Source organism: Colossoma macropomum, unplaced genomic scaffold (assembly GCF_904425465.1).
Source record: "Colossoma macropomum unplaced genomic scaffold, Colossoma_macropomum, whole genome shotgun sequence".
NCBI lineage: Eukaryota > Metazoa > Chordata > Actinopteri > Characiformes > Serrasalmidae > Colossoma > Colossoma macropomum.
This window is the reverse complement of record NW_023494802.1, coordinates 33,537,280-33,553,548: the sequence shown is the minus strand read 5'-3', so window position 1 is coordinate 33,553,548 and position 16,269 is coordinate 33,537,280. Positions and strand designations below refer to the sequence as shown.

The 16,269-nt window shown below is 39.2% G+C and overlaps 1 protein-coding gene across 3 annotated transcripts; it reads right to left on the bottom strand.

Moving 5' to 3' along the window:
- Nucleotides 1–6,557: 6,557 nt before the first annotated feature.
- Nucleotides 6,558–12,971, bottom strand: sdf4 (stromal cell derived factor 4). Of its 3 annotated transcripts, none has more exons than XM_036591214.1 (7): nucleotides 12,826–12,971; nucleotides 11,704–12,047; nucleotides 10,957–11,093; nucleotides 8,658–8,771; nucleotides 8,396–8,554; nucleotides 7,930–8,105; nucleotides 6,603–6,779 (listed from the first exon to the last, which is right to left on the bottom strand). In XM_036591214.1, exons 2-7 carry the CDS (start codon nucleotides 12,009–12,011, stop codon nucleotides 6,603–6,605), a joined length of 1,071 nt encoding a protein of 356 aa, XP_036447107.1. In that variant the 5' UTR covers nucleotides 12,012–12,047; nucleotides 12,826–12,971. The 3 variants fall into 3 exon arrangements, with proteins under 3 accessions (XP_036447106.1, XP_036447107.1, XP_036447108.1); XM_036591215.1 differs by lacking the exon at nucleotides 12,826–12,971 and adding an exon at nucleotides 12,637–12,817; XM_036591213.1 differs by lacking the exon at nucleotides 12,826–12,971 and having other exon boundaries at nucleotides 6,558–6,779; nucleotides 11,704–12,011.
- Between the last annotated feature and the right edge of the window lie 3,298 nt (nucleotides 12,972–16,269).

Below are 16,269 nucleotides of genomic sequence, written 5' to 3'. Positions count from 1 at the left end.
GACAATAACAATGGTCTCCTAGCAACAAGGGCCTTGATTATTAGAATTACAAAATATGGATTCCTCATAATTCTTCTATATTTTTGCAATGTATGGATTTTACCATGTATAGCTCACATTAGTTCTGCACACGGACTGTTTTGCTGTTGCTCACACCTCTCACTTTTGAGCTTTAGCATTTTATTTTAGACCGAATGGATTCCAAAAACAGTAAGATTAGTACCTAACAAACTTCAGTTACTATGCTGGATGCACTAAGATGTTCAATTGAAGTCTTGTTCAGGGAAGTCAGTACTTGATGACCTTTTTGGCCTGATACTTTTTTAGTCTATTTTTCTTTTAAGCTTTCAATTGTTCTATTCAATTGTCAACAACGCAAATATAGCCATTTTATTTACTATTCAAAAGCACCAGTGAACCTACATGTGACTTCTGAGCTTTTATATGTAATGCAGATAATGGTAAAATAGTGAAAACTTGAAAAAACAACTTTTCTTTGGGGACTGTTTTGCCTTACAACACCCTGCATGTTACCTTTCTGCCAAAAACAGATAAACAAAATACCTTTTATACATTTTAGGCTGAAACCTTATGTCAAAACTATTGAAAACCAATGTTTTAGACATCAGGCAGCATTTTCGTATCTGTGTGAACAATTTTGAATTCAGGTTCCTCTTGAAAGAAGCATTTCTCATCAAACCACTCTCAATGATTTCGTTTGACTTTTGTATCTAAATTCTGTAATTTGGCAGAATTTTTTAGACTATTAGTGGAGTTCCTCTTTGAAGGCTGAGACTGAGAAACGAATGAAAAGATTTCAGAAAAAAACTGTGGTCACAGAACACATAGTTTTCCAGCCAGGAAACCATGTTCATGGTTTGGTCCCAAACAGAGTGTTGCTGCACTGTGTGGAGAGGTTTGAAAAAGAGAACTCAGTACTGAAAATAATTGTTAGCAACTAACAAAAGCAAAATGCAGCAAAACTGCAATATTTTTTATATGTTTTTTTCTTTGAAAGCTTTTGTGAACCCTGCCATTATTATACACTAAATGGAAAACAGTCATCTGAAATATGTGCTCTTCAACAGCTTTCTCAAGCAGTAAAGTGCTTCTTTTGATGCTCCATGGTCTTGGAATAATACAGCAAAATCTTGTCCTGCCTTAAATATTTACTAGGGTTGTATGTGCGCTCTGGAGCTGCTCATATTTCACATACTATTGTACTCTGTGTTTTGTGAGCTTCACCTCGAAACACATTCCTTTCATGCAAATACCTGCCTAACACTGTTTACATGTCAGACAGCTAATGGCTCTTCAGTGAGACTAACATAGTCCATAGACAGGGCCTGGAAGTGAAAGAAAAGCATTTCATTTATTCATTCATATGTGTCCCTAACTGTTTTAAATCGACAGTCAGGCTTTGATATGTTTATATTTTTTGTTTTAATAGTACAAATATGCTGTGGAAAAAGGTGTTTACCGGTTTACACGAAACATATGTAAATTAATACATTTCAATAGCAGATAAATGCTATAAAAATTCCGAGCTGCTGCCTGTTTAGAACTGTATGGGCGTGTCAGAACATAAAATGATTGACAGCGGCGTCTCCCAGGCAACGTAAACAGCGAGGCTGCAGCGGCAGTGCAGAGCACCACGTTCGAGCGGCCCACAACGCCCTAATTCCTCCGGCTAGTGCTGAAGCATCTCCTACAATGCAACAGTGCAGCATTTAAATATGTTAGTTTAGGAGAATAATCACATTACAAAATCACATCATTCTACTGAGACGTTTTGTTTATAACAGCTAAGTAACACTGACTTATTTTTGCTGTTTTACAGAACCAACAGGTCAGTATTTTGTCTCGTTTGCTAATGTTTGTGATAGCTAGTCACAGCTGCTGCACTATTTAAGGTGGAACGGGAACGTTCAAACACGAAGCTGCGAAAAAAAAAGCCAAATTCAGCCTCTTAGTTTTAACACGGGTAGCATTTTTGATAAGGAGTTTTACCCAATCAAAATATCCTACCTAGAGGTTTTATTTACGGGTTTACCTGTAATTATGCGCGACAGTATAACATTTCGATAAGATGCCACAGCCCGCCTTGGTTTCGTGTAGTTTAGTGACATCAAATTGATGCGCAGTGGATTTAACTTGCATGTAGCAATATTGGTATTATAGCTTTTTATGACTTCGTAATTCAGAGGATCCAGTGATATTCGAGAGAAGAATGTGCACAGGACAAAACGTATCGGGTTCAGAACATTTTTATTTAACACAGGGGACGATAGAGGCGACTTTTCGAAAACCCTATTCATTCTGGTCATAGAGAAATGGGGCTTAGACCCGGAGTTCCTAATATGGGCATAACGAGGACTACAGAATGACGCACGACTGCAGTGGTCTATTGGCTCACGAGCCGCTGAATGCTGACTTTTTATTGGCTCGCTCATGAAACATCTGCATGAATTAGATCCTGCTTAATGTAAATAATATGCAAATGAAATGCTAGTAGGTTGCCTCTTAGCTCTAACGGCGGTGTTCTAACAATTTGTCCTACCCATCCAGTGCTCCTACTGAGCATGCGCATATCATTACTATGGCGTAGTAACTGATTGTTTCAAACGTTGTATTGTGTTTCAGCTTCAGCTTAATATTATTACTTACTCCCTAGTAAGATGATTCAGGCCATTACAAAATCCTAAATATTCTTTTAATGCTGGTAACGTTTTCTGATAAAGAGATTTAGGCTGTCAAATTATCTATATATTTCTGTGCTGGTAGCATTTTCTGATAGGGTAATTTAGGCCATTGAAATATCCTACCTACAGTTTTATGAAGAGCACTGCCTAAAAATATGTGGTACAGTAGAACATTTCGACATGGTAGCACAATCTGTCAGAACACCGGCCGCGATTCTGAGGTCACACGAGCTCCTGTCATGAGTGGACATGGTCATATCTGCGAACGCTGTGGAGAAATGTTTCTTGTGCCTTATTGTGCGCCACGCCTGTCCAGTACAAGTAAGTTTACTTTTACTCTCAGTATAATTTTATTACAGTTAAGATGGACGGCTACCCAGCTAGCAACAGGATAGCGGCCCACTGGGTTTTCGCTCAGTGTTTTTGGGTGGCCCTTGGTAGTTAAGCAGAGTATCAGACAAAATGGCACTTTTAATTGCTCATTTTACCCACACTCCAAATTTTCCCTCATTTCTTTTTTTGTCTCCATTTCTTCATTTCATTTCTATCCTTTGAAAATCAGTTTAGAAAACTTTTAGCAGACATAAATAAAGCTGGTTATACAGTTGTAACCAGTCTAGCATAGCATAGCAATGACATTTTAAACAAAATCATTTTATATTAGGCCTAGTCATACATTTTTTTTCCTTTCTCGATTGTTTGTAATATTTGTTGTATTTTCCAAAATAAAAGGCTGTTTTATGCTTGCTGTCTGGGTAGCTATAACACTATCATAGCTATCAGTAGGATCCCGTAACAGGTGACTAACACAAGTAGGAAGCAGCGTCTAGCTACGCTACAAACAGCGGTGTAGTAAACCTTCGTAACAAGCACCTTTAACAAATTTAGAAAAGCCTAAATAACCTACTCGCTGGGAGTTTTGGCTGGGACTCAGTCGCTTTATGTGAGACGAGTAGCTGACAAACACTGCTAACTCTGGCAGTTTGGCAGATGTGACGTCACCTATGCCAAAATCAGTCCACGCAATTCAACTGAACTTAAGGGAAAATGGCAGAAAATGCCATTTGAAAAATCTCTCAATAGAAAAGACCAGTTTGTTCTCTGCCAGTTAACAGCAAAAACATCAAAAACACTGCAGTTAATATAAGAAAACGACATGGGCTTGAAGCTATAACTACAGTTCAATAATCCTTACCCTAAACAGGAAATGATGCACATGGTGTAAAGGTACACAGTACAACAAACATACAAACATACTGTTTAATGCATAACTGCAATACAATGAACTTCAAAGCTTCAAGACATTCAGCAACTCGAAGGAAGTATGGGAAAACGGCTCAAACGAATGGCTTTAAATCAAGCAGTTCCACAGGATTAGGGCATTATACTGTCAATACACTGTACATAGATGGCTTCATCAAATCATATAATCATGCACAAGGAGGTAATACATATTAGCCAAGAAAGCAGAGTGTATGAGTACAGAATCAAACACAACGCAAACCAGCTCTTAGCAAAGCATCAGAGTGTCCACATCAGGTATCCACGTTAAATGAGGTTCTGCTTGGATAATTAAAAAATTTATTTACTTTCCACCTAAACATTCCAATTTGTATACAGTAAGCACTGAAAGCCCTTTTTCACCAAAGAGCTCATGCACAAGATTTTAGTCCAATTTTAAGAGTTTGACATACACTATATGTCCAAAAGTATCCAGACACCCCTTTCAATTTGTGAATTCAGCTACTTTAAAGTGCAGTCATTGCTAACACAGATGTACAACTATGCCAACACAGCTTGTATAATCTCCTCAGAAAAGCACTGCCAATAAAATGTGATGCTCTGGAGCATCCGTACACGGGCCTAAGGTCACCATGCCCAATGACGAGCAGCAGCTAGAGGGGTATAACGCCCCCAGCACTGGATTGTGGAGCAGTGGGACTGGGTTCTTTGGAGTGACAGAACTCCATCCCATACCTTTGAGATGAGTAGTATCTGACACCACTTGTGGCTGAATGCAATCAAATCCTCACAGCAGTGACCCAACGCATAAAGTCTTCCCAGAAGAGTAGAAGCTGTTACTGCTGCAAAGGGGAACAAACTCCCTATTAATACTCTTTGACTTCAGAAGAAATGCTAGATGAGCTGTGTCTACAAGTTTTTGGACATATAGTGTATGGTGAGTCCTATTTAAGAGAAAAAAAAAAAAACAAGTTGGTCTTCCATTTGAATTCTGAGTTAAAAAAAGACAAGTGAGTTGTTTCCAGAGCTGCTATGCTGTTTATTCTACTGAGAGTAAAACCAACTGGTTCTAGATCAACCTCTCAGATTCACTGCCAGAAAATCAATCAGAAATCTCCCACAACAGCCAAGACACCAGCACCACCTCTGGAGGATAAAAGGCTGATGGATGACGTTGAATGTACCATGAATAAAGAGCTGCATCGTATAAAGTTGCCATTAAAATAAAAAGTTTCTCTAAGAGTAACTGGACTTTCGGTCCATAGTTTTTGTCACAATGTGCAAATAATAGCGGCCGCTTAAGATATTTTTCAAATTTTCTTCATAATTAAAAGCTTTAGATTTAAATAAAGTAACAGTGGTTTGGTGTGAAACATGCCATTCTGGATAAACTAACCCAGTCCAAGACGTCGGTGTTTAATGCGACTTGTAACGACCTCACAAGGACCTATTTACCTGAACTGGTTTCAAATACACTGCATTATGCCAAACACATAGTTTTGAGATAAGGTTTTGGCCTAAACCATATGTATCAAAACCTATGTATTAAAAAATAAAATAAAAAAAAATTATCGCTATTGTACCATTATCAATATATTATATAAACTCAACACAAAAGAGAATAAATAAAACGGCTATGTGTGCACAGTTTGTATGTTTCTCAATGCACAATTTCACATCAAACCACTTTGGCTCTATTTACATCTCAGCCAACAGAATTATGCAGAAAATTTGAAAAAAGAAAAAAAAAAAAATCAGTTATGATTTTTCTCAATTCAGAAAATTCTTTTCTCAATTAAGAAAAATACACATTGTCTATGCAGCTACTTTTCTAGACATCTTTAATCTGATTTAATTCACTGTAGCAGTTTGATAGGTAATTTATAATGCATATATACACATACGTGTTATAATTTACACTTTTGGCTTTACTGTTCTCTTATATTGTTGTCAGCCCTTGAACTGTCCCCAGCTCAAGATGCAAAACCTTGGTGAAAATAGTAACTTTAGAGGATCAGCAGCAACTCCTGGTGGGAGTCTAAGGGATGTATATCATGGCATTTCCACAGAAACAATATTATTTACATAATTGTCTAATGCATCACTTCTAATTTTTGCAATTTCCTTTCTACACTTTGAGGAAAACATAATTCCTGGTTTTACCTCAAAGCCATTATTTCCTCCTCTAAACTCCTCATATACATACATTTCCCTAAATAACAACTCTCTAATGACTTCTGAAAGTGACACAGTGTCTAAAATGAGCTGAAAAGCCATGATACACAGTGTTTGAGAAGGGCAGCTCCAACAGAAGGCAGAACCTGACAGAGTGGCGGTGTGCTGCATGAGATTATGAAGGAGGAATATCATAAACATCTCAATGCTTTGCACTGAGACATAGGAGAGGCTTTAACACACAGGCACTACTACAAGCAACCACACACACACACACACACACACACACACACACACACACACACACACACTCATTTTCACTCCAATAGGCCATTCCAAACCCTGGCAGACAAAAACGTACCCAATCCTCGGGAATGTGTGTACATATGTCTGCCTGTTTAGCTGTTGGGCGGAATAAGATTTTTGTTTTGTTTTCTGTTTTTTTTTTCCTTTTCTTATTTTTGAGGGACTGAGGAGAATGTCCTAGAACTCCTCATGCACGTTGCGGGCGTAGTCCATGAGCTTGCTGCCAGTGAAGTACTCGCTGTATTTGAGAATCTCCTCCAGTTCCAAGCTGTGGTTCTGGTTCTCGTCAGCCACAGCAATCATCTGCTTCGCTTCGTTCAGGGCGTTGTATTCGTTCATGGGATCCATATACTCCTGCAGGAGGGAAAAGATAGCAGAGTTGGTGCTTAGAAAGTAGAGATGAACACTTCAACCATTTTTTTTCTTGAGTAGTATTCAAATATTTCAATGAAAAGACATTTTATATTGTTATGTATAAAAGAAAGGTTCTACATTTATTTTTTGCATGCAGCTAGCATGATCTGTACCTAATCATTTTAGATGTATGTGGTTTAACATGCTAGTAGCTCACTTAAATCTATTAGGGATGAGTATTTCAGTCTAATTTAATAGTTAAATTAATCACCCAATCAATCAATCAATCATCTTCCCATTACTGGTTTACATTAAACCTAGAGCACAACTGCATAGTAGTGTCACTCTCAAGTCTTTAAAGATACACAGACAAATGCTAGTTTTCACCTCAACTAATGTTACTAGCCAAGTCACGTCATGACTTATTTCACGTCATACCTCTACTTTAAGCAAGTTTATGAAAAGTTAGGTAGTTACAACCAACCTTATAAATACTAAAACACTAAAAGTTTGACTCCAGTAAATCTATCTGAGTGGAATGTAAAATGAACTTAAGCTTCTTTTTTATAAACACTGCTGCACTTTGTATCCTCTGCTACCCAGCACCAGAGACCTGGTGCTTCTTGTCTGGTGTGCAGTAGCCTTTAGCTGGCTGCAGTAGTGTTTCTATGCCTCCTTTTTTAGAGTAAACAGATAAGAATCCCTGACCAAACATAAGACACAGGCTCTTCATTGCATTCCAGTAGGGTACTGAACTCAGACATCTGAATCTGAACACATAATGTCAGAGAAACACTAATTTGCACATAAAAAAATGACTATGATTTTTTTTAAACTTTAATAACCATTTGAATACTCAAACATTCTGACCCATCCTAATCATGTATTTGTTCTAAACATTTCTATATATTTCTCCGCTTACATTTGACTTAATTTGACATGAAATATCAGCTGGTGGTGTCCTACAGATGCAAGATACATAATTCTTTTTTTTTAATTCAAAAATTCTAATTCAATTCAATGAACTACATATGACTTTTTAGAATACTACATTAAGCAAGCAAATACCATCCCTATATCTGTCCATTTCTATTAGGAAAAAACAGCAAGAGATGCTAGCTCCATAAAGGAGATACAAAAAAAGACCCACCTCAAGCTCTTCCATAGTGACTATGCCATTATGGTTTGCATCAATAACCTCCTCAAACTCCTTCTTCCGCTCGCGGACCCAGTCATCATCAATGTCCTGAGCCTGCTGGTTCTCCACTGTCCCCTTGGGCAAGGATATGAACTCAGACAGGGTCAGCTCCTTATCTCCATCTTGATCTGGCGAAAACATCAGTTGAAACACAGAGGATTTAAGTGACAGCAAAACTGCATTAGGCACAAACAGAACAAGAACCATTTGCAAACACCAGCTGACCTTGAACATTTAATCAAGCATAGAAACAGTCCAAAAATACTTAGAATAAAATCTCATTACACTAACAGTAAGAATGTTTTTTTATCTGTTATAAAGTTATGCTGCATTCAAACCAAACTGCAAAAATACTTCAATAAAGATTTACTGAACTTGTACTTGAACATGATTGAAGAACAGCCACGACCACGCTTACCTAGGTCTCTGATGATCTCCTTGACCATGTATTTGAGCATGCCTCTGCTGTGCTCTGGATGGAGGAAAGAGAGGAATTCCTCCTCATTCAGCAGCTGGTCAGCTGGAGGGTTATCTGCCTGAAACCAGCGATCCTTCAGACTCTCCAAAACCTCCTGGGCTGTGGGCATTTAAAAAAAAAAAATCAATGGTATAGTTATAACTGATGAACGTACAGATGCAGTGTAGTGGTCTGTGCAGCACACCTGTTACATTTCACTTACTTTCCTCATCCACTTTGAGCTCTTCATTATTCTTTATCTTCTCAGCCACTTCCTTCTCATTGAAGCCTTTGCTGGCCAAAAATTTCACCCGGTATTCATCCCACGTCACATATCCTGAGAGAACACAATTTGGAGTGGATAAGGTTGAAAATCCTGTGGTTTGCCTTGACCCAAGTGGTAGTTTTGGGTGCATTCACTGCCATTATGTTAAAACCAAAGGTATGTCTCCTCTTACAGAAGAGACCCAGAAGAAAAACTCTATATCCTACTTTACGTTTTAGATAAATAAATCTGTGGTAAATACCTTCAGTGTTTATCAAACTGGTTCTATCAGATGGTCCACATTTTTGCCTGTGGCCTGTGAGTTAGGTGGGAGCAAAAATGTGGACTGCATGGAGGCCCCAAGAACTGGTTTGAGAACCACTGCCTTGCATGTTTTATAGTTAAACAGGATGAAAACAATATCTAAATACTATTTATGCCAAATGTGAAATGAGTTACAGGTCTGTGGGCCTGAGAACTGCACATTATAGACAAAATATCATGTGATTATATTGTTTCACACAGACCTCTCAAGCTCTCAGGCCTGTATTAGGAACGGTTCTAAGACATTTTTCTCTGTGAAAGAACTGAATGGTGTTTAGGAAAATCACCATCACGCCCTGTGTCAATCTATTCTGCTATACAGACATTTTTCTGCTGAATGTCACCAGATCTTCTGAATTACTAGGTCGTCAAGGACCTACTATTAGTACATGCAAGCTGACACCGCTGTGCACTGTATTGACATTACTGAACTGGCCGCCACAACAAAACACTCCTCAAACCAGCAAGTTTTATCAAATGTGGTAATTTAGAGAGTTTGACAGTTTTAGGCTGTAGCTTAAGTAGCTGGTGTTGCTATATAAGAAGTTTATGTTTATTTGTATTAGTACAATTAGTATTGTATTTTGACTGAGAAACTACCACAATGATTCAGTGACAAGGAAAAAAATCTACAAAAGACAAAATGTATAAACTTTGAGGCATTTTTGTTTACCACAGGAAGCAACAGTGAAGATCTTCGAAAACACCACTAATTTCCATCGTAGAGAAAGCCAGCTTAGACCCGGAGTTCCTAATGCGGACATGATACAGACTACAAAACGACGACATGACTTCAGAGGGCAAACTTTCAAATACACTACAGACACACTGGTGGTGTGTTGATGTGACACAGTTAAAGACTGGCCTGCATTATTTAGATCAGTATGATTTATGTTTGTTGGAACACATGAATGCCTTGTATCCAAACACCCACAGAATTACTCATCTATAACCGTGACTGTTATAGATCCACACAGTAAAACAATCAGTGACTGGTTAGAGGCATATTTGCATTAGGGATGCATCAATACCATTGTTTTCAGACCGTGTGTATGTTTAGACCGTGTGTATGTTTTTAGTTCTGATACTATACTGAGTAACTTACTTAGAGTTAAGACTTGCTTAGCTGTAGCTGAATGTACCCTAAAGCCAGGCAAACACTGCGATTTTAAAAATCTTGTTCTCTGGTAACTCAGACAGCACATTTGAATAGACCATCTTGTACAGAAAAAGCCTACAATTTGTAGACGCGCACTGTATGAAAACGCTCGGTCAGACTGAAATGCTACAAGGAATGCAGCCCCTGCAGAAAGCTCTGTCTATGAACAATTGTGGATGAAGCTGTTTCATTCAAAACAACACGCTACGCACCCAAGTACTCAGCAAAAATGCTGAAAAACAGAACTACAGCAGCTTTGCTAACCTCAATGTGCACTGAAACTAAGCAAGAGATGATGTACCCTGGTAGGACAATATGGTCTCTTTATTCAGCCTATTTACAGTTAAAAAAAATAAAAATCACTTTTAACGATTTTACCTCATAATTCTATTTAGTCAAACAGAGTATAGTCAGCATACAAGGTTTTTGGTAGAACATGTTGATCACCTCCATGTTTTTCACCTCTGTGTTGTTAGCCTCTGTGTCTCCACCCACCCCACCACCAAGTCAGAATGTTTAAAGTGACCAACAACTTTGTGTCTGACTGCCATGGTTCACTCTCGTTCAGAGCTTACATCACATATCAGGTTTCAGGTTGTACTGGATGTTGGCATGAGAGTATTTTTATGGGTACAACTAAACAAGCATGGTATCAGGCCTATATCAGATACCAGTACCGGTATCAATGCATCCCTAATTAATGCAACAGCCATTAACAAAAGCAGCCCTACTGCAACGTAAACAGTCCAAAAAGGATTGCAACTTCAAGCTCACCATCTCCATCTGGGTCTACAGCACGAAAGCTGAGTTTATTCTCTCTGACTGCCTCTTGGAAGTGCTCCTCCGTTTTCTCCATGATCCATCGCTGCATCTCCTTAGCACTGACACTTCTGTCTTTATTGAAATCAACCCTGCCAAGAGCATAGACAAAAATTATACTGAATCAAATAAAACTAAGCTGACATACTGTAACAGCACAGAAGGTAAGGAACCAAAACGTGCACTGGATTATCATAATTCGATTTTTTGGAGAATGTGACAAGAATGTGCTTCACTATAACAAGGTGGCAAAGGCCATCAGATGTGTAGTGACTAAAAACCGTTATCATATTATAATATATGTTGTCATATTCCTTTTTGTCGCATTTTAAGGAATTGGTTTACCGACAAATCAAATTTACAAAATCTCCCCTATACCCCAAACGTAGATGATGGGCCAGATCATGTCTGATGTTTGATGTTTTGCACTGGAGCTACAAAGCTGATGCAGGCTAATATTATAGAAGTCTGTGTCACCCAATAAGATGTTGGCTCACATAACCTGACATTACTTTTCAACTACTTCAGACATCAGAGATGACTTGGCTGATCGTCCACATTTCATATTTCAGTGAACCATTCCTTTAGATCTTCCACATGCACTATTAAATCAATGCGGCATGGCTGATCATAGTCTCTACCCTTCTGCCAAACTGTCCAGATGAACCAGACGCTACTGAAATGACCTTAAATTACACTTACTTGGTAAAGATTTCAATCAGCTTCTTTCTGTTCCTCCTGGGCTCCGAGTCCTCCTCAAACTCCTCCATTTCTTTCCCCAGGAACACTTCTTGGTGGAAGTCCTTGTTCAGGTGGCCGTCCATCTCCATTTTGACTCCGTTCAGGTGGTCGGGAGGGAGGATCTCGTTCGTCTCTTTGCTGTCCGGGTTTTTGTCCTTGTGGACGGAGACGTTCGCGGGCCGCGCGTTAACGTCCACTAAAAGAAAGACAAACAGGGCGAAGGAGGCAGCAGCCAGGTGCCCGCTTCGGGCTCTCCTTCTGGTGGACATGACTTCCAGATCACACCTTACGGACAGTGGAGGACACTGTTAAAACACAGAGAACATTTTAGCTCATGAACCTGCTGTAGGCTTCGGAATAATATATAAAGACGGGAGGCTGAAGTTGGCTTTCTGTTTGCTAGCTTCTAGTTTTTTCCCGTTCCACCTTAAATGGCGCAGCAGTTACATTCTGGCGCCTCAGGCCAAAGTCTAACTGCTGCGTCATTTAAGGTGGAACGGGAAAATAAGATACAAGAAGCTGGAAAACACGAAGCCAACTTAAGCTTCGTTAATTTGCTAGCTAACTAAATTAGTTAGCTAGCTAGGTCATCCAGCAACATAACCATAAGCATTTGGTCATACAGTGTAGAAATGCAGCCATTAAAACCGTGTTTTGTTCTAATTCTGATCAAATTATATACCAATTTCAGTCGCATATGGAGTTAGCTGTCAGCAGAGCTAGCGTATAACGTTACATCAGCTTAAAAACGCTGGCTAGCTTAGCTTGTCCTGTCAGAGCTTCACCAGAGAAATAAACGTTTCTATGTTAGCCGTTACATTAGCGTCCTTAAACAAAATGATAAATAACCGTCTCATAAATGACCACTCAGCGAAAAGACAGGGAACAACCCACCTGCTCGGAAACAGACCCTCAACGAATGAACAGAAACGGGTAAATGAAGATTTAAACGGGCTTGTTCTGACAGGCTTTGCGGACTATTACAGCTCTACGTCGAACCTGACTGAACTCCGTTTACAGCTCGCGTAGTTCCTGTACACGTGGCCGGTCAGCGGGCGCTGCTCTGCGGTGGACTCTACCTACCTGTGTCTGCCCAACCTCCTTCACAGAGTCAGATGCGGACGCTTGCGCGACTGAGATATCCAGTTATGAAGCCAGCTTTCTTTTCAGGAACTAAACATTTCTGGTTGTTGTCAGGACTTTGTGTCTTCTTCTGTTAAAACAGGTTCAGTGCGTTATGGTCAGTGGCGCCTCCTATGGCCAATCAATGAACTGGGGCAGTTTTCGAATGGCACTGTATGGTTCAGGTGTGCTTAAAATCCCTCTAATTATCTTATGATTTCCCTGAAGTCAATAATTTCGATAGCTAGTTAGCTACACCATATATTAAAAAGTATTTAGCCACTCTTTTTAATGAATGAACCCAGCGACCATATCACCGTTTTTACTGTGTTAGTCCCTTTCTTAAAACGATGGGCCCCATTCACCGAGTTTTTTCTTGAATTTGGTCCCGAGAAAGGCCCTCAGAAAAAGTCTACATCAGATCAGTGACGTGTTCTTAAGCAGCACGTTCTTGTTAAGAATGAGGCCCAATAATTTTATCTTTCTTAATGATATGACATTATGAATCTTGTTTAATATGATCAGTGACATATAGGACAAGATTCATCATGTCATATCAATAAGAAAGACAAAATGATTGTTTTTCTGTAATCTTCCATCAATAGTTAGTGACTTTGACTCACCTTTGAAACATCTTCTCATATTTGGCTACGTCACTATGCACTAGCATGGGGGAATATAGCATTGTGGCTTCGGCGTACAACAAGACACGGGAAACATTATGCTTACTGGCGAATGCTCTTTTATTGAACAGACAGCAAGGGGAAACTGCCAGCCCAGCGCTACTGAACACAGCAAAACAGCAGGGCAGGTTACCCAGCATTAGGCTGAGTGGCAGTGGAGCTGCATTTTCAGGAGTTATGGAGCTCCATCAGTTTCCTTTGGGATGAGCCAGAGTGGTGTTTGTGAGCCTGAACTAATCATCCACCGTCAGGACCTGACCTCACTAATGCTCTTGTGGCTGAATGCAATTGAAGCAATCTTTGTCTAGTGTAAAGCCTTCCAAGACAAGGGAAGGTAGAAGCTGTTACTACAGCAAAGAACAGGAAAACACTATAAATACCCTTGATACCCTTTGGAATAAATGTTGGATAAGCAAGTGTCTACCAACTTTTGGACTTGTCGTGGATGTTAGCGATATGGCACCACCTAGCCTTTTTCAGTCAATCAGTGTCACAGAGAGTACATAGTTATAGTGTAATCTTTGACTTGCACCAGTAAAGGACACTAGAACTAATAGAAAGAATAGAATTAAAACAAATCTTTCTCAGTCCAAAACGTGTATCTAGGTATCAGGTATCATGTATCTTTTAATCTAGGCATCAGCACTGATTCTTGGTTTTGGCAGTATCCTAGCTCAAGGGTATCTCCTAGACTGTAGCCTACTTGGATTAGACAGGATATGGTTTCTAAATGGAAAGCAAAGCAGTTTTGTAAGTCCCCCTGGACAAAAATGTCTGCAAAATGCTTTAAGCGTAAATGTATATGTCAAACCCTCTCAGTTTGGCCATCTAGAGCTGCTTTGCTGTTTGGTAGAAATTTAAGTTCAATTAAATTAAACTTATATTATTTAACTTTCCACTCTCCTACTGTTGACCACAACAGCACCATAACAACTTGCAATAGCTTCACTGTCATGACATCCTACACACAGCCTTGGACCGACCTGCTCAGAAATATGACCTGTAAAGTGTACCATGAAGTCTTTGGCTGGTCTTGTTTGTTGCTGATTTTGGAGGTATTGTAAAATCCAAACAGGATTTGCCCTCATCCATACACGGTTGGCCACACTACGGTTGACCTGCTGCAGGCCCTGATTGGACTTGGTGTGCCTTTGCTATGCTTTGGTGTGCTCCTCCGGCTGATTTCTACACAGCATAGACTGCGGTAGAGTGCTTGTCAGCAATTTCAGGATGACCAGGCTATTGACAATAATCGTTGTGTGGATTTGCTTTTTCTGTTGTTGTACAGGTGTACAATTTGCTTAAGATTTCAGTAGATGGTGGAGACATGGCTGGTGGTCTTTCATCAAATACCTGTGTGAATCCCTGTTTGCAGGCCTTCTATATCACAGAATTGCATTAGCAGATACAGCTGGGAGAGACAAGTTACTTGTCTATGTGGTACAGTATATACAGCATACATTACCCAAATTAAAATATTTATTGACTTCTTTTCTGTTTCTTTCATTTCAAATTATGAAGTAGTTTGTCAGACTAAACTTGTGCATTGTCTAACCTACTCTTATAAACGTTAGCCCTAAACTTTAATATGTAATTGTCATGTTATGTAATGTTCTGTAGTGCAGCACTGCATCCCTTAGCCTCATCAGTTTGACAGAATTTACGATTTTGTAATCTTTTGGGGGGTTTCCTAGTCTTTATAGATAAGTCCATTCTTTTTCAGATTTTGTTTCTTTTCTTCTTTTCCTCATGAATTCAAATGGGCCTTTTACAACACTAAACTGAGCTGAATGTGTTATTCAATGTTATCCACCAGAGGGCGTTATAGTACTATGAGCACTGATGTCTCCTAACTGGCACCACATTTATGCTTGGCTCTGAAGCTCATAGGTACAACACATTTGGCCCACCTAATAAAGATTACTCAGTGTCTTTTAGCAAAATAACTTGATTTTTTATTAATGAGTATTAATGAAAGAGCTTCTAAATAGATATTTAGTGGTTTAGAACCAATAACATAACCAAATGTAATGATACATGATCTTCCACCACAATGTGGTGATTTTGAGGTGGATTAAAACTATATCTTGGACTAAAAGAAGCTTCATAGTGTGGGTTTAGGCTTAATCTGGGTCTAGGAAACCAGCCAGTAGTATTTTGAGCTTATAACATCAATTACATAGGTTTATTTTCGGCCCAGTCAACCGAGACATATAGGCACTGACATGTTTACGTTTTCCATGACTCAGTGAACTTTATTTAGTCTTCTTGAATAAACTGTGTCCCTAAAAGAGACACGTCCAATAAAGATAATAGAGAAAAATAATACTTGTGACAAGTAGAATGTTTCTTCCCAGAGGTCTGTGCTATTGTCTGTTCAGTGTGACTGCTCATTGACACAGTTCAGGGCAGCAGATCATTAAAGTGACTCCTTGTAAAAGTGAAGGAAATTCAGCACACTGGCTCCAGCCACTTGGAGAAATCAACCCTTGTTCCTTTGCAATTAGTTAAATGTCAGATGGCACAAAAATTGCGCCTGAGGCTTTTCTTTACGAGTTGTTTGAATCCTCTGGTGCTTTAGGACATATATGTGAGCACTAGTCTGGAGTAGAATAGAACATGTGTACACACACACATATCCCCTGGAGTCTGCCAAAGAACTCTCCCTTGAGCTCTCACTTGAACATTTCATTTGTGAGATAAAACAGGGCTGAGCAACCCA